The 26,488-nt window shown below is 46.4% G+C and overlaps 1 protein-coding gene across 1 annotated transcript in view; it reads left to right on the top strand.

Annotated features, from left to right (window-relative positions):
* Positions 1-26,488, top strand: part of LOC124622695 — a gene marked incomplete at its 5' end in the record, with an annotated part of 712,404 nt that overhangs the window by 167,279 nt on the left and 518,637 nt on the right. Inside the window, 3 exons of the mRNA XM_047148485.1 lie at positions 1,567-1,872; positions 14,122-14,589; positions 24,493-24,876. Of these exons, the coding sequence (XP_047004441.1) occupies positions 1,567-1,872; positions 14,122-14,589; positions 24,493-24,876 (1,158 nt within the window). The remainder of the gene's footprint in view (positions 1-1,566; positions 1,873-14,121; positions 14,590-24,492; positions 24,877-26,488) is intronic.

The raw sequence follows: 26,488 nt of genomic DNA, 5'->3' as shown, positions 1-26,488 counted from the left end.
GAAACGATCATCGGAATGAAGTACGAGAAATGAGTTGTGCATCAGTAATGGGTTGTAAGATTACTCAAGAAATATATCACCCTTCCTGGCACTTACCTCGCGCAATGAATTAAAACTTGAGATAAAAACGAATCAGTGCCGCAACTGTTTGTCACACACCATTTGTCAATGCATAGCACGCGAGCAAACTATCAGTACTTTATGGTGTGTCGGCAGTGATCTACCGGATGCGTGCTCAAATGCCAATGGAAAGCTCTGCGCTAAAACACATGATGTGTACCCGCAGGAAACGGGATGAACTATTTTCTGAGCGCCGGCTGGAGTGGCCGAGCGGTTCTAGGCGCTACAGTCTGGAACTGCGCGACCGCTACGGTCGCAGGTTCGAATCCTGCTTCGGGCATGGATGTGTGTGATGTCCTTAGGTTAATTAGGTTTAAGTAGTTCTAAGTTCAAGGGGACTGATGACCAAAGAAGTTAAGTCCCATAGTGCTCAGAGTCCTTTTTTTTTTATTTTCTGAGCACAGAGCATGGACTGACAGTACGCCAAAGAAAGACGAAAGTAACGAGGACTAGCACAAATGATCCTAGCGATAAATTTATCATCAACAATGTGGACAATGTAGCAGACGCAGTGAAGGAAATCCGCTAATTTGGAAGGAAGATAATGCACGAAGGACGATGCGAGGGAGACATCAGAAGCAGAACGTTTCAGGCAGACTGAGCACTCCTCACCAAGAGCAGCTTACTGGTGTCAAACATAAGCGTCAATGTAAGAAATCAATATATGAGACTGGGCGTTTGGAACACAGCACAGCACGGGACACTGTGGAAAAACCGAAAAGGAAGAGAACTGAAGCCTTTTAGATGTGGTGTTTCACACGGAAGCTGAAAATTAATGAAATGAGAAGTTCCTCCGCATAATCGGCGAGGAAAGAAACATACGGAAAACATAAACCAAAGGAAGTGACAGGATGATGGGGCGTATGTTAAGGGTCCTTTCTCCTCAGTCAGCCTATAATACAAGTGATTTTCTCATTTTTGTGTAAAAAGTAATGAAGCAATCAACGTAAATCTTTTCGCGCATTATTTATGGATTGTTGCATAACATTTTCTGATTTTTAAAGAACTCCAGTCTTCATCAAGGCCTCCATCCGAGGAGTTAAAATTGCTCTGTCCAAAATGAGGTGTGTCCGTAACGGAAGTCTGTGGTCTGCTAATCGTATCTGAAATCGAAATTCAAATAATTTCCTCATTCTATAGGGTACTGCACACGAAGCAGAGGTAGCTGTAGTTCCTCGAAATCTGACAAAATTATAAAATGGGGGCAGCAATCGCCGACATAGTGTAACTGAGGCTAAATAAGGGGAACCAGCTCGCATTTGCCGAGGTAGATAGAAAACCGCCTTAAAGACCATCCACAGGCTGGCCGACACACACTGGACCCGGGCGGATTCGTGGTGGGGATCGGCACGCCTTCCCGCTCGGGAAGTAGCGTGTTAGACAGCGTGTCTAGCCGGGCGGGCTGAGCTTAAGTAAGTGTGTGAGTGAGGCACGCGCCTGGTGCAGAGTGGGCAGAGACGCCTCGCCTCTGTGAGTGACCGGCTGCCGCGTGGCGGGTGTCGGCAGGCAGCGTACGAGTCGCGCGTGGCGCGGCCGCAGGAGCCGTACCGGCCGCCGCCGCCGCCCATCGGCGCGCGCGCCAGCCACGTGGTGACGGAGCAGCAGCAGCAGCGGCGCACGCCCGATGCCTACAGCCGCTCGCAGCCGCCGCCGCCGCAGCCCGCGCGGGCCCCCGCGACAGCGGCGCACCGCGACTACGAGGACGTGTACGACCCGCGATACCGGCCCGCCGCGCACCCTGCCTACCTCAAGGTAAACACGCCGCACCTCCCCTCTCTCCACCCCCCCCCCTCTCTCTCTCTCTCTCTGATACACACACGCACACAAAGAGGACACCCATTTAAAGTACAGTGCGCTGCGTCAATCACACGGCCTGCAACATACAAGGAACTCACTGCACGTTGTCACAGGAACTTTCGTTCGTCAGTGCCATCTACCGTGCCAACGATACATTTCCGGTTCCATGTTCATAAATCTTTCTTCCTCCATTTCTAGTCAGCAATCCGTCCTGCAGTTTGTCAATTTTATTACTGTTCACACTGTTTGTAAGCAAATAATGATACAGAACAGAATGTCAAAAGTATTCCGCTTACTAAATGAAGGTCATAAAACTGATATGTCGGAAGAACTGGAGGTATATTCACGAGACAAAGTATTAAAAGAGAAACTGGAAAGTGAATCACTGAATTTCATCTGATGGTTCGACCAGTATAGATAAATAGAAATAGTGATACATGGAAATAAATAGCTTTGTAAATACACAGGGTGAACATTAATAAAGGAGACAAACTTCAGGACGGATTCGTGACTAGAAATAGAGGAAAAAATCCTATGAACATGTGTTCGGAAATGCATCGTTGCCACGGCAGATGGCGCTGACGAATGAAAGTTCCTCTGACCATGTGCTGTGTGTTGCCCCCGGAGCGTACTGTAAGCAACAAAAAGGTTCGTCAGTAAGTGGGCTCAAAGCATAAATTTCAAAATATTGATGGTTTGGTCGAAAAACCTTCAACAAAATCATTCCCATAATGGGAAATCCGCTTCTAATAATCCTTGCACTCGTTTCAGGTGGTAGGGCTAATATCGGTTGCTCTGCACGATACACATAATCGTATTTGGGTTTACACCATATTGGCGGGCCACTTGCCTGGAGCTTCTACTAGGGTTCGGCTCAAAATCCTGTAGAATCCGGTCCTCCAAATCTGGTGTATGCACACTCCGCCGCTACTCAGGACGTTCCCCGTGGTCACACAACTGCACAAAAAGGAGTTGAAATCTTGTGTGATGTGGGTGGTGTCTGTGAGGGTACTTGTTTTGGCTCACCCGTGCTGCCTCTCGACCGTTTCCACCTGGTTGGCCATGCACAAACACCATCTCGGCTTATTCCCGACATGAATACCAGACTATTCAGCTGCTTACAGTGCGCTGCGTCAATCACACGGCCTGCAACATACAAGGAACTCACTGCACGTTGTCACAGGAACTTTCGTTCGTCAGTGCCATCTACCGTGCCAACGATACATTTCCGGTTCCATGTTCATAAATCTTTCTTCCTCCATTTCTAGTCAGCAATCCGTCCTGCAGTTTGTCAATTTTATTACTGTTCACACTGTTTGTAAGCAAATAATGATACAGAACATTAAGAAATATATCTTCTGTACGGAAGAATAGTACGAAAAAGAATAGCACGAAAGAATAGTCAGGGGACATGTCGAGAATATGTAATATATCTTAGTAGCTTTTGCTTGTATGTTTCCTGTTTTCATTCCGTGCTGTGCACAAAAATTTTGTGTGGTATTTAGCATGTGTGAAGCCAAAAGCGTAAGTGGAAATTCCCTACATTAAGATCGATGATCAATTAGAAATTACGTTTGTTTTTATATATTAGAGTAAGGACAATAAAACAATGCGTTATCCCACAATCGAAAACTTCAGCAAAAATGGCATAGCACACAAAACACTGACTTGAAGATAGGAATAATTTTCCGAAACGTGTCGTGTGAAACGTAAATGTAAACGATATCGAGACAGGTACTACAGAAGATCTTTTCATAAACGAACCCAGTGTCAGGGATACAGAACTGTGGGTGTTGTTGTTCCGGTGACAGGCGGAAGCGCCTCCCCCGGCGCCCCCCGCCACCCCCGCCGCCGCCGCCCCCGCGGGCGGGCTGCCGCGCGACGTGCTGCCGCCGCCGGCCATGTACCGCACGGCGCCGCCCAGCCGCCAGCAGCCGCCGCCCCCGCGGCCGCACAGCGCCGACCTGCTCCACCTGGACCCGCGCCGCACCTACCCGCCCCCGCCCGCCCACGCGCCTGTGAGTATCGCAGCCCGGCGCGCCGTCGGCACCTTCTCCACACCACACTCGCAAAAGTTCCGCTTGATCGGCAGCGCCGAAAAATCCTAATTAATTGCTCGAAATCAGTTTCCCACCACGTGCTCACTTGCGAAAATTTGTCGTGCTCAGATTTAAGGCAGCAGGGAATGAAAGAAACTATTTAAAACTAAAAGTTAAAGAAAAAGATATCTTTATCGGAAAATACACTGACGGCAACGGAAACTGTTTCACAGTGAAACACCAGCGCACTATTTATCGAACTAGGCGAAGTTATTCGTGACATACACAGGTCGTTTAGGCTTCCTTTCCGTTCTGAACTGATGTCCATCATCCACAAGAGATCTACCTATATATAGAGTGAAGCGAAATTCGTGCACTTCTCACATGCCAGCGATAAAAAAATGTCTGACGCAAAACTTCATCCGGAGAGTGCATCCGGCAGAAAAAGGACGTTAAAGAGTGGCAATCTGGCAACACTGTAACCACATGTGTGGTAACTAGCTTTGTCAGGACGTGTAAGTTGTGCGGCACAGTTGGTGCAGAGCATACAATTTTGGGTTCGCATGCAGGAGGTCGTGGGTACGATCCTGGGTTGGGACGCAATTTTTATTTGCTAATTTCATTCTGACATTTCATACTGTAATACACGCCGTTTCTTACGTCACATGTGTCCTAAATTTACAACATTTTCTAATTCTGAACGTAACAAGTACGTGGTTAAGACAAATAAGAAATAGAAACTGAAGTTGAAGCAAATGACGTGTCATAGGACAGAATAACTACAAAAACAATATCAATTTCGAGATGCTAAACATGCGCCTGTTCAATGTAATGCGCATTACCTCTCTGACAGATATTGTTGTGCACGATTCATACCGACGCTGCTAATTGTGAAATGTTCTCTTTCCAATTACACTGTGTGTCCCTAACGGTAACAGACGTGATGTTTCCACAATCCCACCGATAGAATAATAATAATAATAATAATAAGGCATTGAAATACGTACTAAACAGTATGCGGTTACCAGGCTCAGTGTTCAAAGGCATGGGACCATGGTGATAACACATACAAATAGTAACCGGGTTTGGATATTATTCGCAAAGTACATTGGTAGTCCTATTGGTAACGTAAGGCCATAACGAAATGTACGGACCTGAACGAGGCAAGAATAATAGTTGCTACTAATCTCTGGGAACCATTGGAGGAGGATACAAAGAAAACAGGTTTCGCATCAACTGGATGAGGTAATTGTGAAATTCCATGACATGAAAAGGGGTTTTTTCGAAGCTGACCACTCTTCCAGTTTTTACGATTGTAGTATGTAAGTGCACGTGTTTTCTAGAGGACCCGCTGCAATCACTGTTGACGATTAAGATGCCAGATACCGTACCACCTGCACTATATTTACCAAATAAAAAACATAGGCCTCAATCCAGGATCGAACCATCCACCTGCTGCATGATAACCCAAAACGCTATTCACTGCACCAACTGTACAGCACAAAGACTGGGTGCTGACAGAGGTAGCTACCGTACATGTGGTTACAGTGTTGCCAGATTGCCACTCTCTAACATCCTTTTTCTGCCGGCTTCTTTTGACACCTCTGCAATGTAGGTCAAAACCGCGATATCCAGCGTTGAAATCACGCGGCTTTCTTAGCAATCTTGTCGTGCTCTCCTGATGTCATCCAGCATCCAGAATATGACGAGAGTTTCTACGATGACATACTACAAGTTTTAACTCATCCCGAATATGCTCGGCAGACTTCATGACTGTAGGGTCAACAGGGTATTTCATTCTGTTCATTCCTGCCTCCTAAAAACAACTTTTATCGAGGTAGGCGCGTTGTCCTCGTGCATTATTGTCTTGAAAACCGAACCCATCGCCGAAATATGAATTGTAGGGCTGGACTATACACTGCCCGTTGAGAAGTAAATTGATATCCACTGCTGGAAGTTAATATAAGCTGTGCCCACCCTTCGCCTTCTTGACGGCTTAACCTCTCCAGGGGACACCTTTAGTCTGTGGAGGATTAGCACCAGATTCTTTCTCAAGAGGCGAAACCGGAGAATATAATAATGTAAGACGCTACGTTCTGGAGGGGATTCGAGGTTCTAGCCCATCTCAAAGATTTACGATTGCTTTCAGATAGGGACTCTCGGTCAATCCTTTTCAGGAACGTTATTGTTATTTATGACAGGGTGCATTCCCATGCTGGTACAAACAGTCATCGTGTCTGAACTGTTCCTCAGTTTTACGCAGTACACAACTGGTGTTAAATATACCCTATCCTTAAGCACAATATGGGGACTACACACTAACCACGAAAAACATCCACATACCGTAACACCACCTCCTGCGTATTTCACTGCCGGCATTGCACAGGATGGCAGCTAACGTCTTCCAGGTATTCGCCAAAGCTACAACCTTACGTCGGATTTCAACAGGGTATGACGTCATTCGTCACTCTAAATCACTCGTTTCCAGTCGTCCACCGCCCAGTGCCGTCGCTCTTCGCACTCCGTCAATCGTCCCTTAGCACTGACTACAGAAATGCCTGGCTAATGAGGAGCACCGCAACCATCCTAGCACGTTGTTTCTAACTCCCTACGCACAGTCATTGTTCCATCTGGACTGCTGGTGGCACTATGGAACTCGCGAATGATTCCTTCCGCTGATTTCATGTGGTTCTTTATAACCATCCTCCGCAGAGCTCCACAGCCCATTTCCGTCAGTTAATGAGGTCTGGCTGGTCTTAGTGTAGCTATGGTTGGTCGCATAACTAACATTCGACTTGGGCAGCTTTAGAACGACTAAAATGTCCCTGATCGATCTTGTAGTCAGATAACGTACAGTGACTAGTCCACGTTCCACAATTAGTAGTCCACTTCCGAAGTTACGGAGAGTAGTCCACTTCCCAAGTTATGGAGCCCTCTGATGTTACTCCTGTACTGACATTACAATAATCCCTACCGCCTTTTATGCTGGCGAGATAGGCTCTCGTGACATCTGCTGGTCAGTTCCGCATTACGTAGGAGTGTCGGAACACTTTTTAACAGGTACTGTAGGTTGGAGGATTTTGCAATGTTTGTAGAGTCCTTCCAATGGCGCAATTCCTACAGGTCCCAGAGGAGAACATCTAGTAGGGCGTTCAGATGTCGTAGGTAGGAACGTCAGCGACCATGAACGTTAGGGCTGGACGTGTGCTCTCCTAGCGAAACTGTTAAGTTGACTACTCTCAATAATGCTGACGTAAATTTTTTAATAGCTACACCTGTTTCGACCGATTAGCCGTAGATATTCATTGGTTGTTTCGAAGCGTGCTGGACGTTAACTTTCACATGTGGCCGCTACTAGTGGACTCAATGCTCTAATAGTACCGTCATGGAAATACCGACTCCTAGCACGTTGTGACACATTCATCATACTATCAATATTTAATGACTAATCAGCTGGAATACGCATTAAACGTTTCATGTCAGCATTGACTGCAACAAACTTTATACCGTATGGGCAAAATGAAACTGATTCAGTAAATATTTCACGCATCTTAAGGTAGGCAAAGCAACTTACATTTTCTGCCCCAACTGCATATGATATACTCGAATTTTGGAATGACTATCGAAAGGTGTGTGAAACATTTTCCAGGCCAGTTTACGACCCTGTATATAAAATAATGTGCAGAATGGTGCTCTTTGCGAGTAACATTGGAAATATGAACAGTGCCATTACGTACACATTGCACTATAGGTTCAGCATTTCTGAACGAGTTGCACTGACATTTCTTTGTATCTTCTTTGATTTGTTCCCCATCGATATATTCCTCCCGTTACAGTCTATTTAATTCATTTCATACTAAATTACCGGGTCGTGGTGGACGATCTAGAAAATATTTCCTCTTATGGTTAAGTGTTTCTCTCCTACACTTTCGAGTAATTCTTCATTACGAACGACATCTCAATACGCCCGTGGCGAGCGAAGTGAAGTAAAAGTAACACCCCGGATTCGTTCTCGGGACGACGGTGGTTCAGATTCCCATCTGACCATCCGCATCAAAACTTGAAATGGTTTCTCTAAACCGATTAAGGTCAACGCGATGTTAGTACATCATGGCCGATCTCCTTCTGTAGTCCCAGCTTGTGTTGCGTCTCTAATGATCCCGTCACCGACGGGACGCTGAACCCCTATCCTCCTTTCTCCCTTCTGTGCTTGTATCTTTGATTTGCTTTTCACAACTTATGATCACAGTCACTATTAAATTATGAATGTATATTTCATATATTTATGTTTATATTTTATTTATAAAAATGCCTGTCAGTAGCAAAGTATTTATTTCCTTGTTATTATTTATTTATATTTTAGTTTATTTATAAGTAAGCCTAACAGTAGCAGAGTTACTGTCCTCGACGGAAAAAATATTTTGTTTGCATTCCATATTAAATTATGAAGAATCAAAGACATATACCTTTTGAGTGACAACACTGTTACACGCTTAATCAAATAATCTGATGTATAAAAATGCCGCTGTTCCATTTCCTCCAGTGCCTGTCACTATTTAAAGCTTACTAGTTTCGATAAATCGACGACAATAACTACACAGTTACTTTCGTTGAAACTCTCCCGATGCGCGGAACAAATAAAACTTTAAAAGTAAAAGGTGAAAACAGGGTTCTAAAGAATAAAGACATGTTCGAAATTAAGAAAGTAAGCTGCGTCAGATTGATAGAGCGTAAGGCAATGTAATATATAGTCAATTACCTTGAGAAGAGTAGTTGCACCGACTTTATATCTTAACTGATGGCACCCTTGAGTGTGACACTTAAGGTACTGTGAAGAGAATGGAGCAGCACTCTCCCTACACAGAACATTCCGCATCTACTATGGGAGCGACGTCGTTTACTGCTGAAAACATGCTACCACAAGACAAGTCTTGTGGTGTCGAGTGTAATCGGACAGGGTGGTGGAAGGGGGTGGGGGGGGGGGAGAGAGGAGGGGGGGGAGCGGCGGGGGGAGGGAGGGTGATGACGACATAATTGCCTATTCCACTGGCAAAGCAACACCTTCTCTACTGTTTGTCACGAGGAAACGCCGTGTGGGATTGTGCGTCCAGTTGAAGGTAGTGACCGTATAGGCAAGCGCATCATTGTGATAAAAACTGGTTCCGGCTGCACATAAAAAAAATCAATAAATAAATGTACGTCCGTTGTCACTTCGTCAGATAACCAAAAGACATCTGTCGAGCAGGACGTCTTCCACCCCTCAGCCCCCCCTCCCCCTCCATCCCCTTCCTCACACATGTGTTGGTTCAGATGAGATGCTTTTATGTCTACTGCTGTGAAGAGGGGTCAGTGGTGCATTCATTGCAGCTTTTCATACATAACACCTTCACAATGAGTACCGAAGACAAATCAAATGCCGGTCGGAGTGGTCGAGCGGTTCTAGGCGCTACAGTCTGGAACCGCGCGACCGCTACGGTCGCAGGTTCGAATCCTGCCTCGGGCATGGATGTGCGTGATGTCCTTAGTTTAGTTAGGTTTAAGTAGGTCTAAGTTCTAGGGGACTGATGACCTCAGATGTTAAGTCCCATAGTGCTCAGAGCCATTTGAACTATTTTTTAACAAATCAAAGTTTAATGTTACGGCGGAGACTGCACGTAGCAAGAAGCATGATTGGTATGGGGTGGTGAAGCTTACTGGACATTGTTGAAGTTTCGAGAACATACCTTCACCGAGGAGTCAAGCAGTATATTGCTCTCTCCTACGTATATCTCGCGAAGAGACCATGAGGATAAATTCAGAGAGATTAGAGCCCACACAGAGACATATCGACAATCCTTCTTTCCACGAACAATACGAGACTGGAATAGAAGGGAGAACCGATCGAGGTTCTCAAGGTACCCTCCGCCACACACCGTCAGGTGGCTTGCGGAGTATATATGTAGATGTAGACATGCCTTTTGATGCCTTTTGTAGCGTTCTCCCTTACTTTGCATCAACCACTACACAATCTGATACCGCAAAGCACTCTTGCACACTCGATCGTGACACTCTACGACTGGGAACAGCAGTAGCCACAAAACGTACCTGGGGCTGGTGGCGGTTCTATGCGTTCCATCATTTAACGACGAATATTGGATATCGATGGCCACGGTATCTTCTGGTCGTACTTTGGCCGAGCGTCACAGATGCCGAATAACTGATGCTAAATAATCGCCAACTTCTTTTCTTTTGAGATTAGGAATAAATCTGGCTCCGACTGCAAAAAAAATGTTCAGTTTCTCAATCCCATAGCATCACTCAGGAGCCTCTTCAGTGGCCAGCAGCATATCACGATTGAGGTTATCTTCCATCGACCACTAAGGGAGCAGGTCCAAATATGCCGAAGTGTATAATCGAATCACATATACAGTTAGGTTCATGGCCAGTCATACATAGTTGTATCAATTCAGCATCAATTTAAGTAAGGCGGATCACATAATGGATACTGATAGACAGCAAGTTTAGTCAGGACCATTTGTCGTTAATTCTCAATACTATTTCGCCGTTCAGCGCGAAACCAATATGACTCGTTTCCCCAACAACTTCCCTTTCCCAGCTAAGATTCTGGGTACACTACTGTCGTTAGGTGCTATACTTCTCATTTTGACTCTTTTAAAACACGTAGATCATTACACAATTAGATAAAAATGGAATGTTGAATGAGTGAAAAGGAACGAGGATGGGCTTTAGTATCCGAAAGTGATTCGTATTCCCAACCCAGCCCAAGTATAGATACGGGAGAGAGGTGAGTCCCACACTCTGTCCACAGGGGCGCTGTCACCGCCACGGGTGTGACGCGCGGATCCGAGACTATGTAGACACAGCGGCCCGTACTTGCCGGTCAGTCCCTCCCTAGTCTATGAAGCCTTCAGCGTGCGCCATTGGCCTTGCCTATTTTATGCTTTTGATTCGCGTTGCTCTCGGTATACGCTTAAGACTACTTCGTTACATTCTGAATTTGTTTTCGGTTAACCATTCTCTTCACCGACCTTTTCTTTATTTTTGGCTTCGGGCAGCAAATACCATACATCCGACGGTAGTTCCAAAAGTGCCATATTAACGTAATTAGCATTTATACAGCAGAACAATAAAAAGAGTTCAATGTATCGACGTAAGTTCTGAAAGTAAAATAAAAATACTAAAAGACGAACACCAAACACCTAGTAGCAGCTACAACAATCATCAGATTGTGAAATACAAAGATAAACTAGTCATAAAAATTAAAAAACACAAAATTACGGACAAGGTTCGACCCGGGCCTGTTCCAGAAGAGAATGACATCCACAGAAACTTATAATCGAAAGCTCGATAACGGCATCGTCTAAAGAGATCAGTTCTTAATACAAAGTAAAACCAGAAACTGACGTTCCGGTTTTCGACCCGGGCTATTTCCATGAGGAGACAAGATTATACAACTTGTAGGTCAAAGCTAAATAATACCTACAGAATACCTCTATATATACCTATATAATACCTATATACAGGGTAACAATAATTGAACTATATGAAAAGAAACGTAAATTAGTTACAAACTACGGCATACACACACTTTATTCAACATGTAAACGTCTCTGCAGATATTGGGATTTAGGTTATGAGATGTTCGATATGCCTGCCATCATTCACGGTCATGTGGCGCATATGAATAGCGAAATTGTGGCTGACCCGCTGACGTGTCGAAACATCGATGCTGTCGATGACCTTCTGAATGAGCGTTTCCAGTTCAGCGATGGTTTTGAGGTTATTGCTTTATACCTTGTCCTCAATGTAGACCCACAAAAAGACGTCGCATGTGTTGAGATCCGGAGAATATGGCGGCCAATCGAGGCCCATGCCAGTGGCCTCAAGGTGTCCCAAAGCCAGAATGCGGCCCCAAAAGTGCTCCTTCAGGACATCAAACACTCTCCTGGTCCAATGGGGTTGACATCCGTCTTGCATGAAACTTATCTTATCGAAATCAGGGTCACTCTGGATAATGGGGATGAAACCTTCACGTACCGTTCGGTAGTCATCGTGCCATCAAGAAATATGGCACCGATTATTCCGTGACTGAACATTGCGCACCACGCAGTCACCCGTTGAGGGTGAAGAGACTTCTCGATTCAAATGGTTCTAAGCACTATGGGACGTAACATATGACGTCATCAGTTCCCTAGACTTAGAGCTACTTAAACCTAACTAACCTAAGGACATCACAAACATCCATGCCCGTAGCAGGATTCGAACCTGCGACCGTAGCAGTAGCGCGGTTCGAGACTGAAGCGCCTAGAGACTTCTCGATCGCGAAATGCGGATTCTCAGTCCCCCAAAAGCACCAATTTTGCTTACTGACGAACCCATTCAAACGAAAGTGGAATTCGTCGCTAAATCAAGCCATGCACGCGCATACTAATTCCCATCATGCCCCGCGGCTAACAGTGCATTTTGAACTTCCTAACGCACAAACCTTTCAGAAGTAACGATGATTTTATTTCATGCAGTTCAATAATTGTCACTCTGTACTTCGAACCGCTAATGTAAAGCAGGTGCACTTCAAGAGAGAGAGAGTAGCACATCGCAGCCGATATTTTGTACGAAACCACCCGTGCAGCCGAGCTATACGCCAACATGGCGTGTGACGGAGCCGCCACCACCGTTGTATCTTGATCACAGTGTCCAGAAGCGATAAATTTCAGCCGGTATAGGTGGTCGTGACAACAACCGTGTCCCAGCTTCATGCAGGTGAGAGAGGTCACATGACATCTACTAAGCTTCACAGAGGTGAACGACATCTACTAAGCTTCACAGAGATGAACCATGCCCGCAAACAGACGTTCGGTTGTGTGGCCCCCATGTGCTTGCCCTTATGGTACTAGGATACTTACCGGTCACAATTCCAGTCGCATTAAGCAGCTTTCTTGAGTTGTGATTCGTATAAGGGACAGGGGGTTTTGAGCGGAACTTTCCTTCCGCAATATCACTCGCAGCGAGTGATATTGCCTCGACGCCATTCTACCCAAAGTAAGCGGATGCCAAAGTCCAATGTCCGCGCATCTATGATGGCCTCGATTACATCCAAGATATAGCCGTTGGTCTTTTTATCAAACGTCGAATGTTGCCGTTTCTGCAACACACTATGAGAATCCAAGAGGATCAACACGAACCGGAAAGTCTGTGTGCAATAATAAATAGGCTCCTTGATGTCCAGTAACTCCACCGTATAGGCAGACGTTTCCGGTGGCAGTGCAAACATTTGGTATGTGTCGCTAAAGGGGCACATCCCCCTCACTTTTAAAGTCATCCGCATAGACGCAACCAAGGCCAACGTCGGGTAAGGAAGTGCTCGAGGTCGTGATTAATGTTCTCTGCGGTCTGAAATCGGATGGCAAGTACGACACCGGGGCTGGGGTGAACAGAGTACCAAACGGGGACCAAAAGCAAAGGAGTTTCGAGTCTTATACGACTAGCGGTAAAAGATATCGCCATTCCTCATAGCTGCGAATTAGTAAGGGAGTTCGGTTCGCCCTTCACCTGTAAGGTTCCTTCGTAAGCCCCCAGAATTGAACCACCGCACTGAGAGAGGCACAGTCACATGTGACGAATTCCGCTGTTATCGACCTCACGAACCGCCTGTTTCTTCCGCCGGTGTTTGCGTTACTGCCAGTGTCAGCGATCGTAAGCTGTGTTCTACCTGCGCAGAAGTCCGTCCCCGGTAGCTGAGTGGTCAGCGTGACAGAGTGTCAATCCTAAGGGCCCGGGTTCGATTCCCGGCTGGGTCGGAGATTTTCTCCGCTCAGGGACCGGGTGTTGTGTTGCCATAATCATCATCATTTCATCCCCATCGACGCGCAAGTCCCCGAAGTGGCGTCAAATCGAAAGACTTGCACCCGGCGAACGGTCTACCCGACGGGAGGCCCTCGTCACACGACCTGCGTAGAGCAGGATAGAAAATGGTCAAAACAAAACTGGCCAATATAGTGCACCTTAAGATTGGCCCAACTCGCATCATCGGCCTTACGTGTGGATGATGCAAGTTGGGTTGCAGGTGATGTTCATTGGAGTGCTTGTGCTAAGATGCATTGTCCGGGCGAGTTTTATTTTTGCCGTCGTGTAGTTCCCAGAGATGACCGAATTTGCCCGCCTCTAGTTCGCTGACGGCGCGCAGCAGCAGCAGCAGCAGCAGCCGCCGGTAGCGGCCCCGGAGGGCTCAGAGGGTGCGGGCACGCTGCCGCAGGTGGCGTTGTACCTGCCGCACTCGCTGCCGCACGCCCACGCCCACGCGCACGCCCACGCGGGCGGCCGCCACCACCTGCCGCGGCCCAAGTCCAGCATGGACGTGGCGCCCGCCGCCGCGCCCGCCCCCGACTACTGGTCGGAGGAGGCGTACGCCGACAAGATGCGACGCCAGCTGGCGGCGCAGCAGCGCTTCCTGCGCTCGGCCAGCGCGCGCCTGCCCGCCCGCGGCTCGGGGGCCGCCACCCAGCAGGAGGCGCTGGCGGCGGGGGCGGCGCCGCCCCCGGAGCACCGCCACACGCTGCCCGCGGTCGCCAAGCCCGCCGCCGCCGCCTCCGTCGCGGCCCAGCATCACCCGACGACGCCCCATCGTTCCCAGCAGGTTCGTAGCCACTCGTTTTGCAATCCAAACGTAAAAGATGTCGAACCACTTACAAGATTACATGTGGAAATTGCCCGAAATTTTACGTCGGCCAAACAGGAAGAGCCTTACTAACAAGACACAAGGAACATATCCCCACTAAAGTTGGAGATGGCACGCGTGGTTCGACATTCGCTAAACACTTAGTGCAAACGGCTCACGCACCCAATCCTCTTTATACTACTCAGCTCTTGCATTGCGAAGTGAATGGTGCGAAGTTGGATATTTTGGAACAAATGCAAAATTTTTAAACACTTACTATATGACAAGAAATACCTTCTTAACGACCAGCCGCAGCTGCGATACAAAAGCTTTTTTGAAGGTTTTCAACCGTTGTTCCATCCGCCATAATTTGTGGCGTGCCATGGGTTTTTTTTTAGGCTAGTAGGTGTCCTGATGAACACTCACCAGTCGACGTGCAGGCAGGGAAATCAGGACGCGCTCAGTGTAAAGACACTTCAGCTATCAAGATATTAGCAGCAAATTTTCAGAGTATTCGGAATAAAGTTCCTGAATTTACTGCCCTCCAGGAAGTGCGTGGCGCGCAAATTATTCTCGGGACTGAGACCTGGCTCAACCCTGAGATAGGAAGTTCTGAAATAGTGAGGGTTGGAACGTGTATCGGAAAGACAGATTAGACACCGTAGGAGGTGGTGTCTTCCTTGTAGTTGACAAAAATATTGTGTCTACTGAGGTCGAAGTAGAGCGTGATTGTGAAGTTATCTGGACACGTTTAACACGGCTAGGGGAAATAAAGTTAATTGTGGGGTGTTATTACCGGCCACCAGGTTCCACCGTGGCAGTTCTAGAATCATTCAAAGGGAGTCTACATTCTGTATCGCAGAAGTACCCGGATCATGCTATACTAGTCGAAGGCGACTTCAACCTACTTAGATGTCTATGGACTCATTACAGGTGGTACAGACAAGCCGTCGTATGAATTACTTTTGAACACATTATCTGAAAACTGTCTTGAGCAGCTAAATCGATAGGCAACGCGTAATGAGAATATTTTAGATCTGGTAGCAACGAACAGACCAGACCTCATCGACGGTGTCAGTGCTGGGACAGGGATTAGTCATCATGACGTCATTACGACTATGGTTACGAAAGTTAAAATGTCGGTGAAGAAGGCTAGGAGAGTATTCTTACTAGAAAGAGCAGATAAGCAGTCGTTAGCATCCCACTTAGCAAATGAATCGACTTCATTTACTTTCGGTACGATGGACGTGGAAGAATTATGGGCAAATTTTAAACACATTGCAAATCACGCATTGCAGAAGTATGTGCCGAAAAAGTGGGTTACGGACGGAAAAGACCCACCGTGGTTTAACAGCGCAATTCGGAGAATGCTCAGGAAGCAAAGGCAGTTGCACTCGCGGTGCAAGAAAGATCGGGAGAGTGAGGACAGGCAAAAGTTAGTAGAGATTCGTGCTGCTGTAAAAAGAGCGATGCGCGAAGCATTCAACCACTACCACCGTCATACCTTAGCAAAAGATCTTGCTGAAAACCCAAGGAAATTCTGGTCTTACGTAAAATCGGTAAGCGGGTCGAAGGCTTCCATCCAGTCACTCACTGATCAATCTGACCTGGCAACGGAAGACAGCAAAACGAAAGCTGAAATTTTAAATTTAGCATTTGAGAAGTATTTCACGCGGGAGGATCGTACAAACATACCTCCGTTAGAGTCTCGTACAGATTCCCGTATGGAGGACACAGTGATAGACATCCCTGGGGTTGTGAAGTAGCTGAATGGGTTGAAAATAAATAAATCGCCAGGTCCTGACGGGATTCCAATTCGGTTTTACAGAGAGTACTCTACTGCATTGGTTCCTTACTTAGCTTGCATTTATCGCGAATCTCTTGCCCAACGTAAAGTCCCGAGCGACTGGAAAAAAGCGCAGGTGACGCCTGTATATAAGAAGGGTAGAAGGACGGATCCTCAAAATTACAGACCAATATCCTTAACATCGGTTTGTTGCAGGATTCTCGAATATATTCTCAGTTCGAATATAATGAATTTATGATGACTGGGTGTTGTGTAATGTCCTTAGGTTAGTTAGGTTTAAGTAGTTCTAAGTTGTAGGGCACTGATGACCATAGATGTTAAGTCCCATAGTGCTCAGAGCCATATGAACCATTTTTTTATTATGAATGTCCTTGGGACAGAGAAGTTGCTGTCCATGCATCAGCACGGCTTTAGAAAGCATCACTCCTGCGAAACGCAACTCGCCCTTTTTTCACATGATATCTTGCGAACCATGGATGAAGAGTATCAGACGGATGCCATACTCCTTGACTTCCGGAAAGCGTTTGACTCGGTGCCCCAATGCAGACTCCTAACTAAGGTACGAGCATATGGGATTGTTTCCCAAGTATGTGAGTGGCTCGAAGACTTCTTAAGTAATAGAACCCAGTACGTTGTCCTCGATGGTGAGTGTTCATCGGAGGTGAGGGAATCATCTGGAGTGCCCCAGGGAAGTGTAGTAGATCCGCTGTTGTTTTCTATCTACATAAATGATCTTTTGGATAGGGTGGATAGCAATGTGCGGCTGTTTGCTGATGATGCTGTGGTGTACGGGAAGGTGTCGTCGTTGAGTGACTGTAGGAGGTTACAAGATGACTTGGACAGGATTTGTGATTGGTGTAAAGAATGTCAGCTAACTCTAAATATAGATAAATGTAAATTAATTCAGATGAATAGGAAAAAGAATCCTGTAATGTTTGAATACTCCATTAGTAGTGTAGTGCTTGACACAGTCACTTCGATCAAATATTTGGGCGTAACATTGCAGAGCGATATGAAGTGGGACAAGCATATAATGGCAGTTGTGGGGAAGGCGGATAGTCGTCTTCGGTTCATTGGTAGAATTTTGGGAAGATGTGGTTCATCTGTAAAGGAGACCGCTTATAAAACACTAACGCGACCTATTCTTTAGTACCGCTCGAGAGTTTGGTATCCCTATCAGGTCGGATTGAGGGAATACATAGAAGCAATTCAATGGCGTGCTGCTAGATTTGTTACTGGTAGGTTTGATCATCACGCGAGTGTTACGGAAATGCTTCAGGAACTCGGATGGGAGCCTATAGATATAGAGGAAAGGAGGCGTTCTTTTCGTGAATCGCTACTGAGGAAATTTAGAGGACCAGCATTTGAGGCTGACTGCAGTACAATTACACTGGCGCCAATTTACATTTCGCAGAAAGACTACAAAGATAAGATAAGAGAGATTAGGGCTCGTACAGAGGCATATAGGCAGTCATTTTTCCCTCGTTCTGTTCGGAGTGGAACAGGGAGAGAAGATGCTAGTTGTGGCACGAGGTACCCTCCGCCACGCACCGTATGGTGGACTGCGGAGTATGTATGTAGATGTAGGGAGTAATCATTATACCCTTACCAACGTGCTTTCAGCACTCCCGTTTGCTGAATAGCTGGGATTATCTTAACCTGTATTTCAAAACCGTAGTTATCCTCATGAAGTTCGATGATTAGCCCGAATATGCTAGGTCGGCTTAAAATAGTAGACGCATTGCTCCCCTCACTTTTGATATCTAACAAGACGGTCGATATATCTTTGTTCCTTACAGGATAACGCATACGTCAATTTCTTTAGCCGCACCTGGTTATTCATAAAATTTTAAGTTTAGGAGTACATGTTGGTAGCAGCGTTAACAAGTACGAATGCACACTAACGCGCATGCACTCTCGAGGCTATAGCCAATACGACATCCGTTGCTGCCGTACAGGGGTCGCGAAGTGGGGCCGAGGCTGTTTACTAGATAAGTTATTGCAATATGACGATGTATTACTATATCACAGTTTTTAGTTCTTGACGTTGTCCATTATGGACAAATCGTAGTTCCTTTTATTCTGAAGAAGGTTGGGTTATCCCACCTGAAACCTAGGTAAATCTAGGTAGACATTGCATTGAGGCTGTTGTTAATTTAAGATCAACTGTCCTCTTTGTGTGCTATCATTTTCCAAAATCTCGTTTCGATATCTCGAACGGTTTACGACGTATGGGGGACGTTGTGAATATTTCATTCGAACGCGTGTGTGGTCTAGAGTGAACGCGCTACATCAAATCCTTTTTCTGGAGACTGGAGGCAGATACTGATGCCCTCCTAAGCTTAAATAAGAATTCAAAATTTTAGCTACATTTCATATAGTGCAATACGTAGTTTAATATGCACCAAACTCAAATTGATAGCGACTCCCATTTTTCATTGCAATGTATTCGGATTTTGTGCTTTTATGTGAAACATCACAATAACCACGACCATTAACGATATGACGGTTCTTCACCATAAAACTGACATATAAAGCTACAAGTAAAAACAGAAAGCTTTTTTTATGGAATAGATTCTGTGAAATCGTTTGAGAAATAATGTAGGGCGTGCGCCTCGATCCTGTCAGTGCAGCACTTCGCCAGCTCTGGCTTTTCTCTGTACTTGGTGGTGACCGAACATCTCTCCAAGTTTCGGTTCGTAAAATGCGCCTTGGCGTGGATGCAGATGGCAGCATTAGGGGCCAGGCGTGTCAGAGCAAGGTGTTAATGGAGTGGTGCGTCTGTTTTGTAACCTCGAATTCGCTAAATGTGAGTTGACGTTTAGCGATGACAAAAGCCAGACAAAACAATCCACGGGTGGCACGATATATTCCGTGAGTGGGAAGGAACCAGGACGACGCGGACTGGTGGGAGAGAAGGTGGAGCGTTTGAGGGAAAAATTCATTTACAGCGCTAAGAAATCGACTGCGCGTGCGAGCCGAGAACTGCACACACCGCAGTCAACTGTCTGGTGCATTCTGCGCAGACACCTCTGTGTAAAACCGTACCGCCTGCAGTAGCTACACGCGCTGATTCCTCGGTATAACAGGCTTCGTGCTGACTCCTGTAGTAACTTGCAGAGGCTACTGGAGGATGGCGGTTTTTCACAGACGTTAGTTTTTAGTGACGAAGTCACGTTTCATGCAACTGGAAAGTTAAAATGTCACAACGTTTCTTGTGTGGGCACAGAAAACCACACGAGATTGTGCAACTCCTTCGCACGTCTTCAAAGATTTATGGACTATTTTTCTTTACGGCGAAAGCTGTGACTTGTTTCGTGTATCTGGACGTACTGTAGGAAAAGCTTTTGTCGCAATTACAGCAGTACAGTTTAAGGTGTGTTTCTTTGTATCTGTGTATCTGTCTGTGGCATTCTAGTTCCCAAACGAAACGCCTGATTTTAATGCATTTTTTTGTTTGAAAACTGGTTTAATCGGCATGGTTCGTAGCTCTATTCCATGAAAGTCTGTTCAGCCGTTTAAAATATCATCAGCTAAACTGCGTAAGAATGTTTTTTGCCAGCGCATTCTCTTGGTATACGTTACGTAATACATAAGAGCTACGTCAAGTTACGTAGTACCAGATTGTACAGGTCAAAAGTATCTAAATAAAAGCCTGTGAGAACATGTTTATCTTTTACGGTTGACCAGCAGTGATGATTTTTGTCTTTTGTAGTAGCCAGTTTCAGCATCTGCAAAGCGGAAAAACTGTAAAAGGTACAAAAATAATATGTATTTGCCGTCTTCAGTTTAATATAAGTACTAGTACTGTGACCCAAGCGTTGTCGCGTCGGGAGACCGCTGAGTAAATAAAATAAAAACAAAATACATAATAGAAATAATGAAATATGAAATTTAAATCCAAGCAAGCTACCTGAGCAACGTAGGTTAATATCAAACTAAGAATATCAGATCGTTGAGTCTAAGTCTTAATTAATTTACTCCGAAAAATTCGCAGTGTAGACACAACCTCACGCTTCTGCCCGTTCGGGTCGCCGCACTCGGTCAAGCCGCGCTCGCCGTTTAATGAAGCCTGCCTTGTTACGCTATAATCAAACCACTGATGGGTATAGGCCTCGTAAGACAGATTGATGCATGAAACTAGGTTCCTACGTATTTATGTAAAAATATTATATAAAATAAACAGGTAACTCTGTTCTTTAACAACTTTAGCCTAATTAAATATCGATTGGTTTTCATGTTGTACATAATAAATAATTATAACTTCATTACCCATTTTGTGGCAGGATGTGGGACGCGCAGGACTGGATGAGATGATGCCAAACAGAAGAGCCTTATACCCAGCATAATGAAAGCATACTGTTCTAGTTCTAGAAAGGATAGCTGCTGATAACTTATGATTTTTTTATTTACTTAGCAGCCCCCGACACAAAGACGCTTGGACCAAGATATTAGTACTTATATCAAAGGGAAAATGCATATTATTTTTTTAAACTGAAAGGGGAAATATGTATTTTTTTTTTTTACTTTCTAGAGTTTTCTATGTTAAGATTTTTAAAAATTTTTATTTACATTGAATGCAATAGATGTGCTCCAACAAGCGTTCTTTCAGATGTTCTTGATTACCTCAATCTCGAACTACCTCAGCGTTGCGTTGGACGGGCTTCCCATCTCGACTCTCCACTTTCTTCGTGGCCGCCACAGTCACCTGACTGAACTCTTAAGGTTTTTTTTTTTTTTTTTTTCTTCTCAGATGACGTCAAACATCGTGTGTTCCTGCCTAGACAACTGCTTAAAATGGAAGTGTTGCTAGGAAGGGTAGTTAATGCGGCCACTGATATCGACGATGACGTGTTGAAACGTATGTAGCAAGAGCCTGAACGTCTTATTCACGTTTTATGCGTCACAAAAAATGGTTCAGATGGCTCTGAGCACTATGGGACTTAACATCTGAGCTCATCAGTCCGCTACACTTAGAACTACTTAAACCGAACTAACCGAAGGACATCACACACATCCATGCCCGAGGCGGGATTCGAACCTGCGACCGTAGCAGCAGCGTGGTTCCGGACCGAAACGCCTAGAACCCCTCCGTCACAGCGGTCGGCTGCTGCGTCACAAGCGGTGCCATATTGAACACCTGTAATGTGAGGTAAAACTTCAAGAGATGTCCCATCCACTCGTATATGTTTTGTTCTGGTCCTGTAGTATTCGCGCAGTTGTCTTCTGAAAAAAACGAAGGTACTTACGAAAAATCCTATACTAATCGTATGCCCGAGGTGCGACCCTAATAACATGTAACATCGCCTGTAGAAAGGGAGTGCCCAAGTTTTTGCAGGGACGCCATATCTAGCCGAACCAGTCATTGATGAACAGATCCATACAGCTACCATATTATGAGATGATTACTGGTACGTTTGACCTGCTGTTCCAAATAGTTTGTATGAGAACGAGTGACATAAAGGGTTAGTCGCTGTGTATTAGGGTGTTTGAGAATTCGTCAAATCAGAGAAGTATGCGTGGCTCTCAGACAACATGGCTGGTGTTGCCTTGGAAGACCAAAGACTCCACAGCTTGCTCACTACAAACATGTACAAGAAAGGCTAAATCTTGGTTACCGAGAACGTTAAAGGAGTCATCCTGGTTTATGTACATGGCAGCGTGAAGCAACTAGTCCAAATTATGGTGCCACAGACATCCTCAAAACATCACAGAACCATCTCCGTCCACACAGTGCGTATCAAGCGTCCTATTCGGCTATCGATGCTCTCGTCAGCTTGCATCTTTTGAAAAGAGGCGCGGTGGCGATTTTCAGACGACACTAGATGTCTTCACTCAGCTACTGTTTTGTTCGGCCTATGGAGGACGTACAGCTTAAGGTGCCACTGTAAGCACCATGCTTTTGCGAGGTTCTCGACTCCAAATGCCCGTCGCATGCCGTTAGCAATGCAAGGTTCTCTCGGAATCTGGTTGAGATGGACATGAGTTAGTCGACAGCGGAAATTCTTGTCAAGTTTAAAACCGATTCCGATCGATTAGAGCCTGACGATCGACTCCGAAATGGTTCAAATGGCTGTGAGTACTATGGGACTCAACTTCTGAGGTCATCAGTCCCCTAGAACTTAGAACTACTTAAACCTAACTAACCTAAGGACATCACACACATCCATGCCCGAGGCACGATTCGAACCTGCGATCGTAGCAGCAGTGCGGTTCCAGACCGAAGCGCCGCTCGTCCGATCAGGCAACGTGTTTCCAGTCATCAACAGTCCAAGTCGGTGTTGACGGGCCCAGGCGATGCGTATAGCTTTGTGTCTGCAATCATTAAGGTATACGAGTGGGGCTTCGGCTCCGAAAGACCATATCGATCATGTTTCGTATAATGATTCGCATTCTGACGCTTGTTGATGGCCCACCTCTAAAGTCTGCAGTAATTTGCGGAAGGGCTGCACTTCTGCTTTGTTGAACGATTCTCTTCAGTCGTCGTTGCTCCTGAACTTGCAGGATATTTTTCCGGTCGGAGCGATGTCGGAGATTTGATGTTCCACTGGATTCATGACATTCACGGTACACTCGTAAAATGGTCGTACGGGAAAATCCCCACTTCATCGCTGCCTCGGAAGGCTTTGTCCTATCGCTAGTGCGCCGACTATAACACCATGTTCAGTCTTACATAAATCTTGATAACCTGCCATTGTAGCAGCAGTAACCGATCTAACAATTGCGCCAGATACACGTTGTCTTATATAGGCGTTGCCGACCGCGGCGCTGTATTCTGCCTATTTACATATCTCCGAATACGCATCCCCATACCAGTTTCTTTGGCGCTTCAGTGTAAATGCTGCCGCATTCGCACAGGACACCATTCACTTTTGGCACTCTAAAGACATATATCGTCTTTAACGGGGTGCAACATATCTCGTATTTTAGACGCAGGCTGGAACACCGATCTCAGTTCACAACCCTGCAGCACGCGTTCTACCTGGCTGGTCGTTGCGTCACCGTAGATGTTGTATTCCGAGGAGGAAGATAGTGAACGTGTGGATCCTCGGATCCTCTATGACCTCATTCCTTTCCCCCATCTACTCCTATTCCTCGACCATATCCGCATACTCTACACCTCCCGCCACCTTGATCCCCTCACCCCCTGGTTGCTCCACTCTTCTCCCGTCCCCACCCTCCGCCCGGCCTTCACTGTTGTGTCCCCCCTACCCTCCATCTCTACACCCTTCAGCTTCTTTCCCAAGGTGGCTTCCATCAACTCGCCCTCCAGGATGATGCCCTCTCTCCCTCCATTTACCCCTCAACTCTGATTCTCACTCCCCCCTCCTTTCCTCCTACCTTTCCCTGGACTCCCCCCCCTTCCATCCTGTTTTCTTCCCAACTAACCTCTCCCTACCTCCCTTCTCCACTCCCTTCCCCGAGTCCTTTTGTATTCCCCTCGGCTGCCTTCCCCACTCCCTGTCGCATCTGCCCAGCATCCTCGACCCCTCTTACAGGTCCTCATCCTCCATTGGCTCCTTTCCCCCCTCCCCCTTCGCTTTTCTTCTCCTTCCCCCTTTATATTTTCCCACCATCTGTCCAGTTTCCCCCCAACTGCTCTTGGCTGTGGTATGTCATCTTTGCCAACTTTTTAGTGCAGTGTTCCAGTGAATGTTCAGTGTTGTTCGTCTTTCCACAGTGGTGTGAACAGAAATCATGCTGTCGCTGGGTGTGAATCTTATGTCTTTTGCGAACAGAAACCAGACTGTCGCCGTGAGTTTTAATTGTCTGTCTATTATTTTAACTGTCTGCTTCTTATGTATTTTATTAGCATCATCATCCCTTTGTTCTATGTTTAAATTTCCACGATTTTTTTCTTCATGTTACCATTTAAGTCTCAGATTTTACCGCCTGTTTTTATTATTTATTATCTTCATCTTTTGAAAACAAAGTCTGTAGGCTCAAGAGCGGGACACTATGCTGCCAGCGCGCCCCCTTCGGGGGAAATCGAAATTCAATAAAGAAAGGAAAAAAAAGGTGAACGTAGAGTGAGAGCCCGCTAGCTGCGCTGACCGGCGGCGCCCCTGTTGCAGCGCGAGGAGTCGATGAAGCGGCTGCTGGAGTGGAAGCAGCGCATGCTGCAGTCGCCGCTGACGCGCAAGCCGGGCCCGGCCCCCGGCTCGCTGCCCACCTCCGCGTCGTCGTGCCGCGGCCTGGCCCGCGCCGGGGGCAGCGCCGCCGCCGCCGCCGCCGCGGGCGCCCGCCGCGCCTCGCACCTCGACGAGAGCGCCGCCGCGCGCATGCGCAGCCGCTCGCACGACGGAAGGCGGCCCTCCGCGCCCGCCGCCGCCTCCCTGCCGCGCTACAACAGCTTCTCCTCCGACGACGAGGGTGAGTACCACCAGCTTTTGGCGGGCTGGCAAGCGGGCCCGCACTGCTGCCCACTTCCCGTCGAGCTGGCGGGCCCGACATCACACGTCGCAACTTGCGACGTCTCTTGATCACTCGTAATTATCAGCCCCGTCCTATTTGCGAGGTGCTTTCAACACCTAATGCAACACATTTTTTTCTCGACCAATTTTGGTAAAAAAAAATTATTTAGTTTGAAACACCATATATCTACTCCAATTAGATGTCAATCCTACGAGGGTCACTCCAAAAGAAATGCACACTATTTTTGTAAAAATACAGTTTTCATTCTGGATGTGTGAATGTTTTACAGTGTGTAGATACATCCTTCCCGCTTGATTTCAAACATAGTTCAACCTGTTCCCGTGAGTGGCGCTGTCACAGTATCTCCTCAAGATCGCTGCTACACTTGACGTTCGCCAGAAGCAACGTGCTGTCATAGAATTCCTGTGCTCTGAACACGAGACGGTGGGAAACATCCACAAGAGGTTGAAAGAGGTGTATGGAGATGCTGCTGTCAATCACAGTACAGCTAGTCAGTGGGCAAGCAGGTTACGTGATGAAAGCGGGCACGGCAATATTGAGGATTGTCCTCGCAGCGGCAGACCTCGTACTGCACACACTCCAGACAATGTGCAGAGAGTTAACGAATTGGTGACTCCTAAGCCGGCCGGGGTGACCGAGCATTCTAAGCAGTACAGTCTGGAACCGCGCAACCGCTATAGTCGCGTGTTTGAATCCTGCCTCGGGCATGGATGTGTGTGATGTCCTTAGGTTAGTTAGGTTTAAGTAGTTCTAACTTCTAGGGGACTGATGACCTCAGAAGTTGAGTCCCATAGTGGTCAGAGCCATTTGAACCATCTGCCGTGGCGCCCGCAGTGCTACAGCGTGCGAGGTAATGGACAAATAACAATCGGGCAACTCAATGCGCAACTTCACACCTCTCTTGGTAGTGCTTACATACTTGTTCACCGGGCAGCGTATTCAAAAGTTTGTGCCCACTGGTTTCCTCCAAGCCTGACTAAAGAACATTAAGTGGAAAGAAGAAACGTCTGCATCGAACTGCTTGCTCGTTAAGAGGCTGATGGTGACAATTCATTTATCCCCTACTGATTCCGCCCTCGCACCTTACGCTTGAGCTGGATTTTCGACGTCTCTACCGACTGCCACATTTGCGATTATATTCTGCTCGTGCTGCAAAGCATTAAACCTGTTTCTTGTATCCAATGCCTCGCTCAATACCACTTTTTGTTTTACTTCCCCTTTTGGTGGTTTTTGCGACTGTAGTGCGCACACAGACCATAGATCCGTAAATGCAGCGAGCCGCGAATTACTGCTTGTCGTTCAAGGCATTTCCAGGAACGTTTTTTCGAAAACTTTGTGCAGATTTTCGTCAGGCTATGAAATATAATAATAAAATTTTGCGAAATTGTCGCCTCCATCGAAAGTGCATTATGATTTATTGACGATCATGTTGGATACTTAACGTGCGAAATGCAGTTGATTTACTCAAACCGTATAATCACCTGTACCACTAGTGTGCGAGTCAATTAAGGATTGAACCTGCTCTAAGCCTACAAATGTAGCGTTTCGTTCACTGATAGGCAGTGACTTCTGTAACTAGTTTTTGATTGCAGAACAGCCAAGACATTGCAACAATTACTTGAGTACCATGTATTT

This window comes from Schistocerca americana, chromosome 7 (assembly GCF_021461395.2).
Source record: "Schistocerca americana isolate TAMUIC-IGC-003095 chromosome 7, iqSchAmer2.1, whole genome shotgun sequence".
Taxonomy (NCBI): Eukaryota; Metazoa; Arthropoda; class Insecta; order Orthoptera; family Acrididae; genus Schistocerca; species Schistocerca americana.
This window is presented reverse-complemented; position numbering and strand designations above follow the sequence as displayed.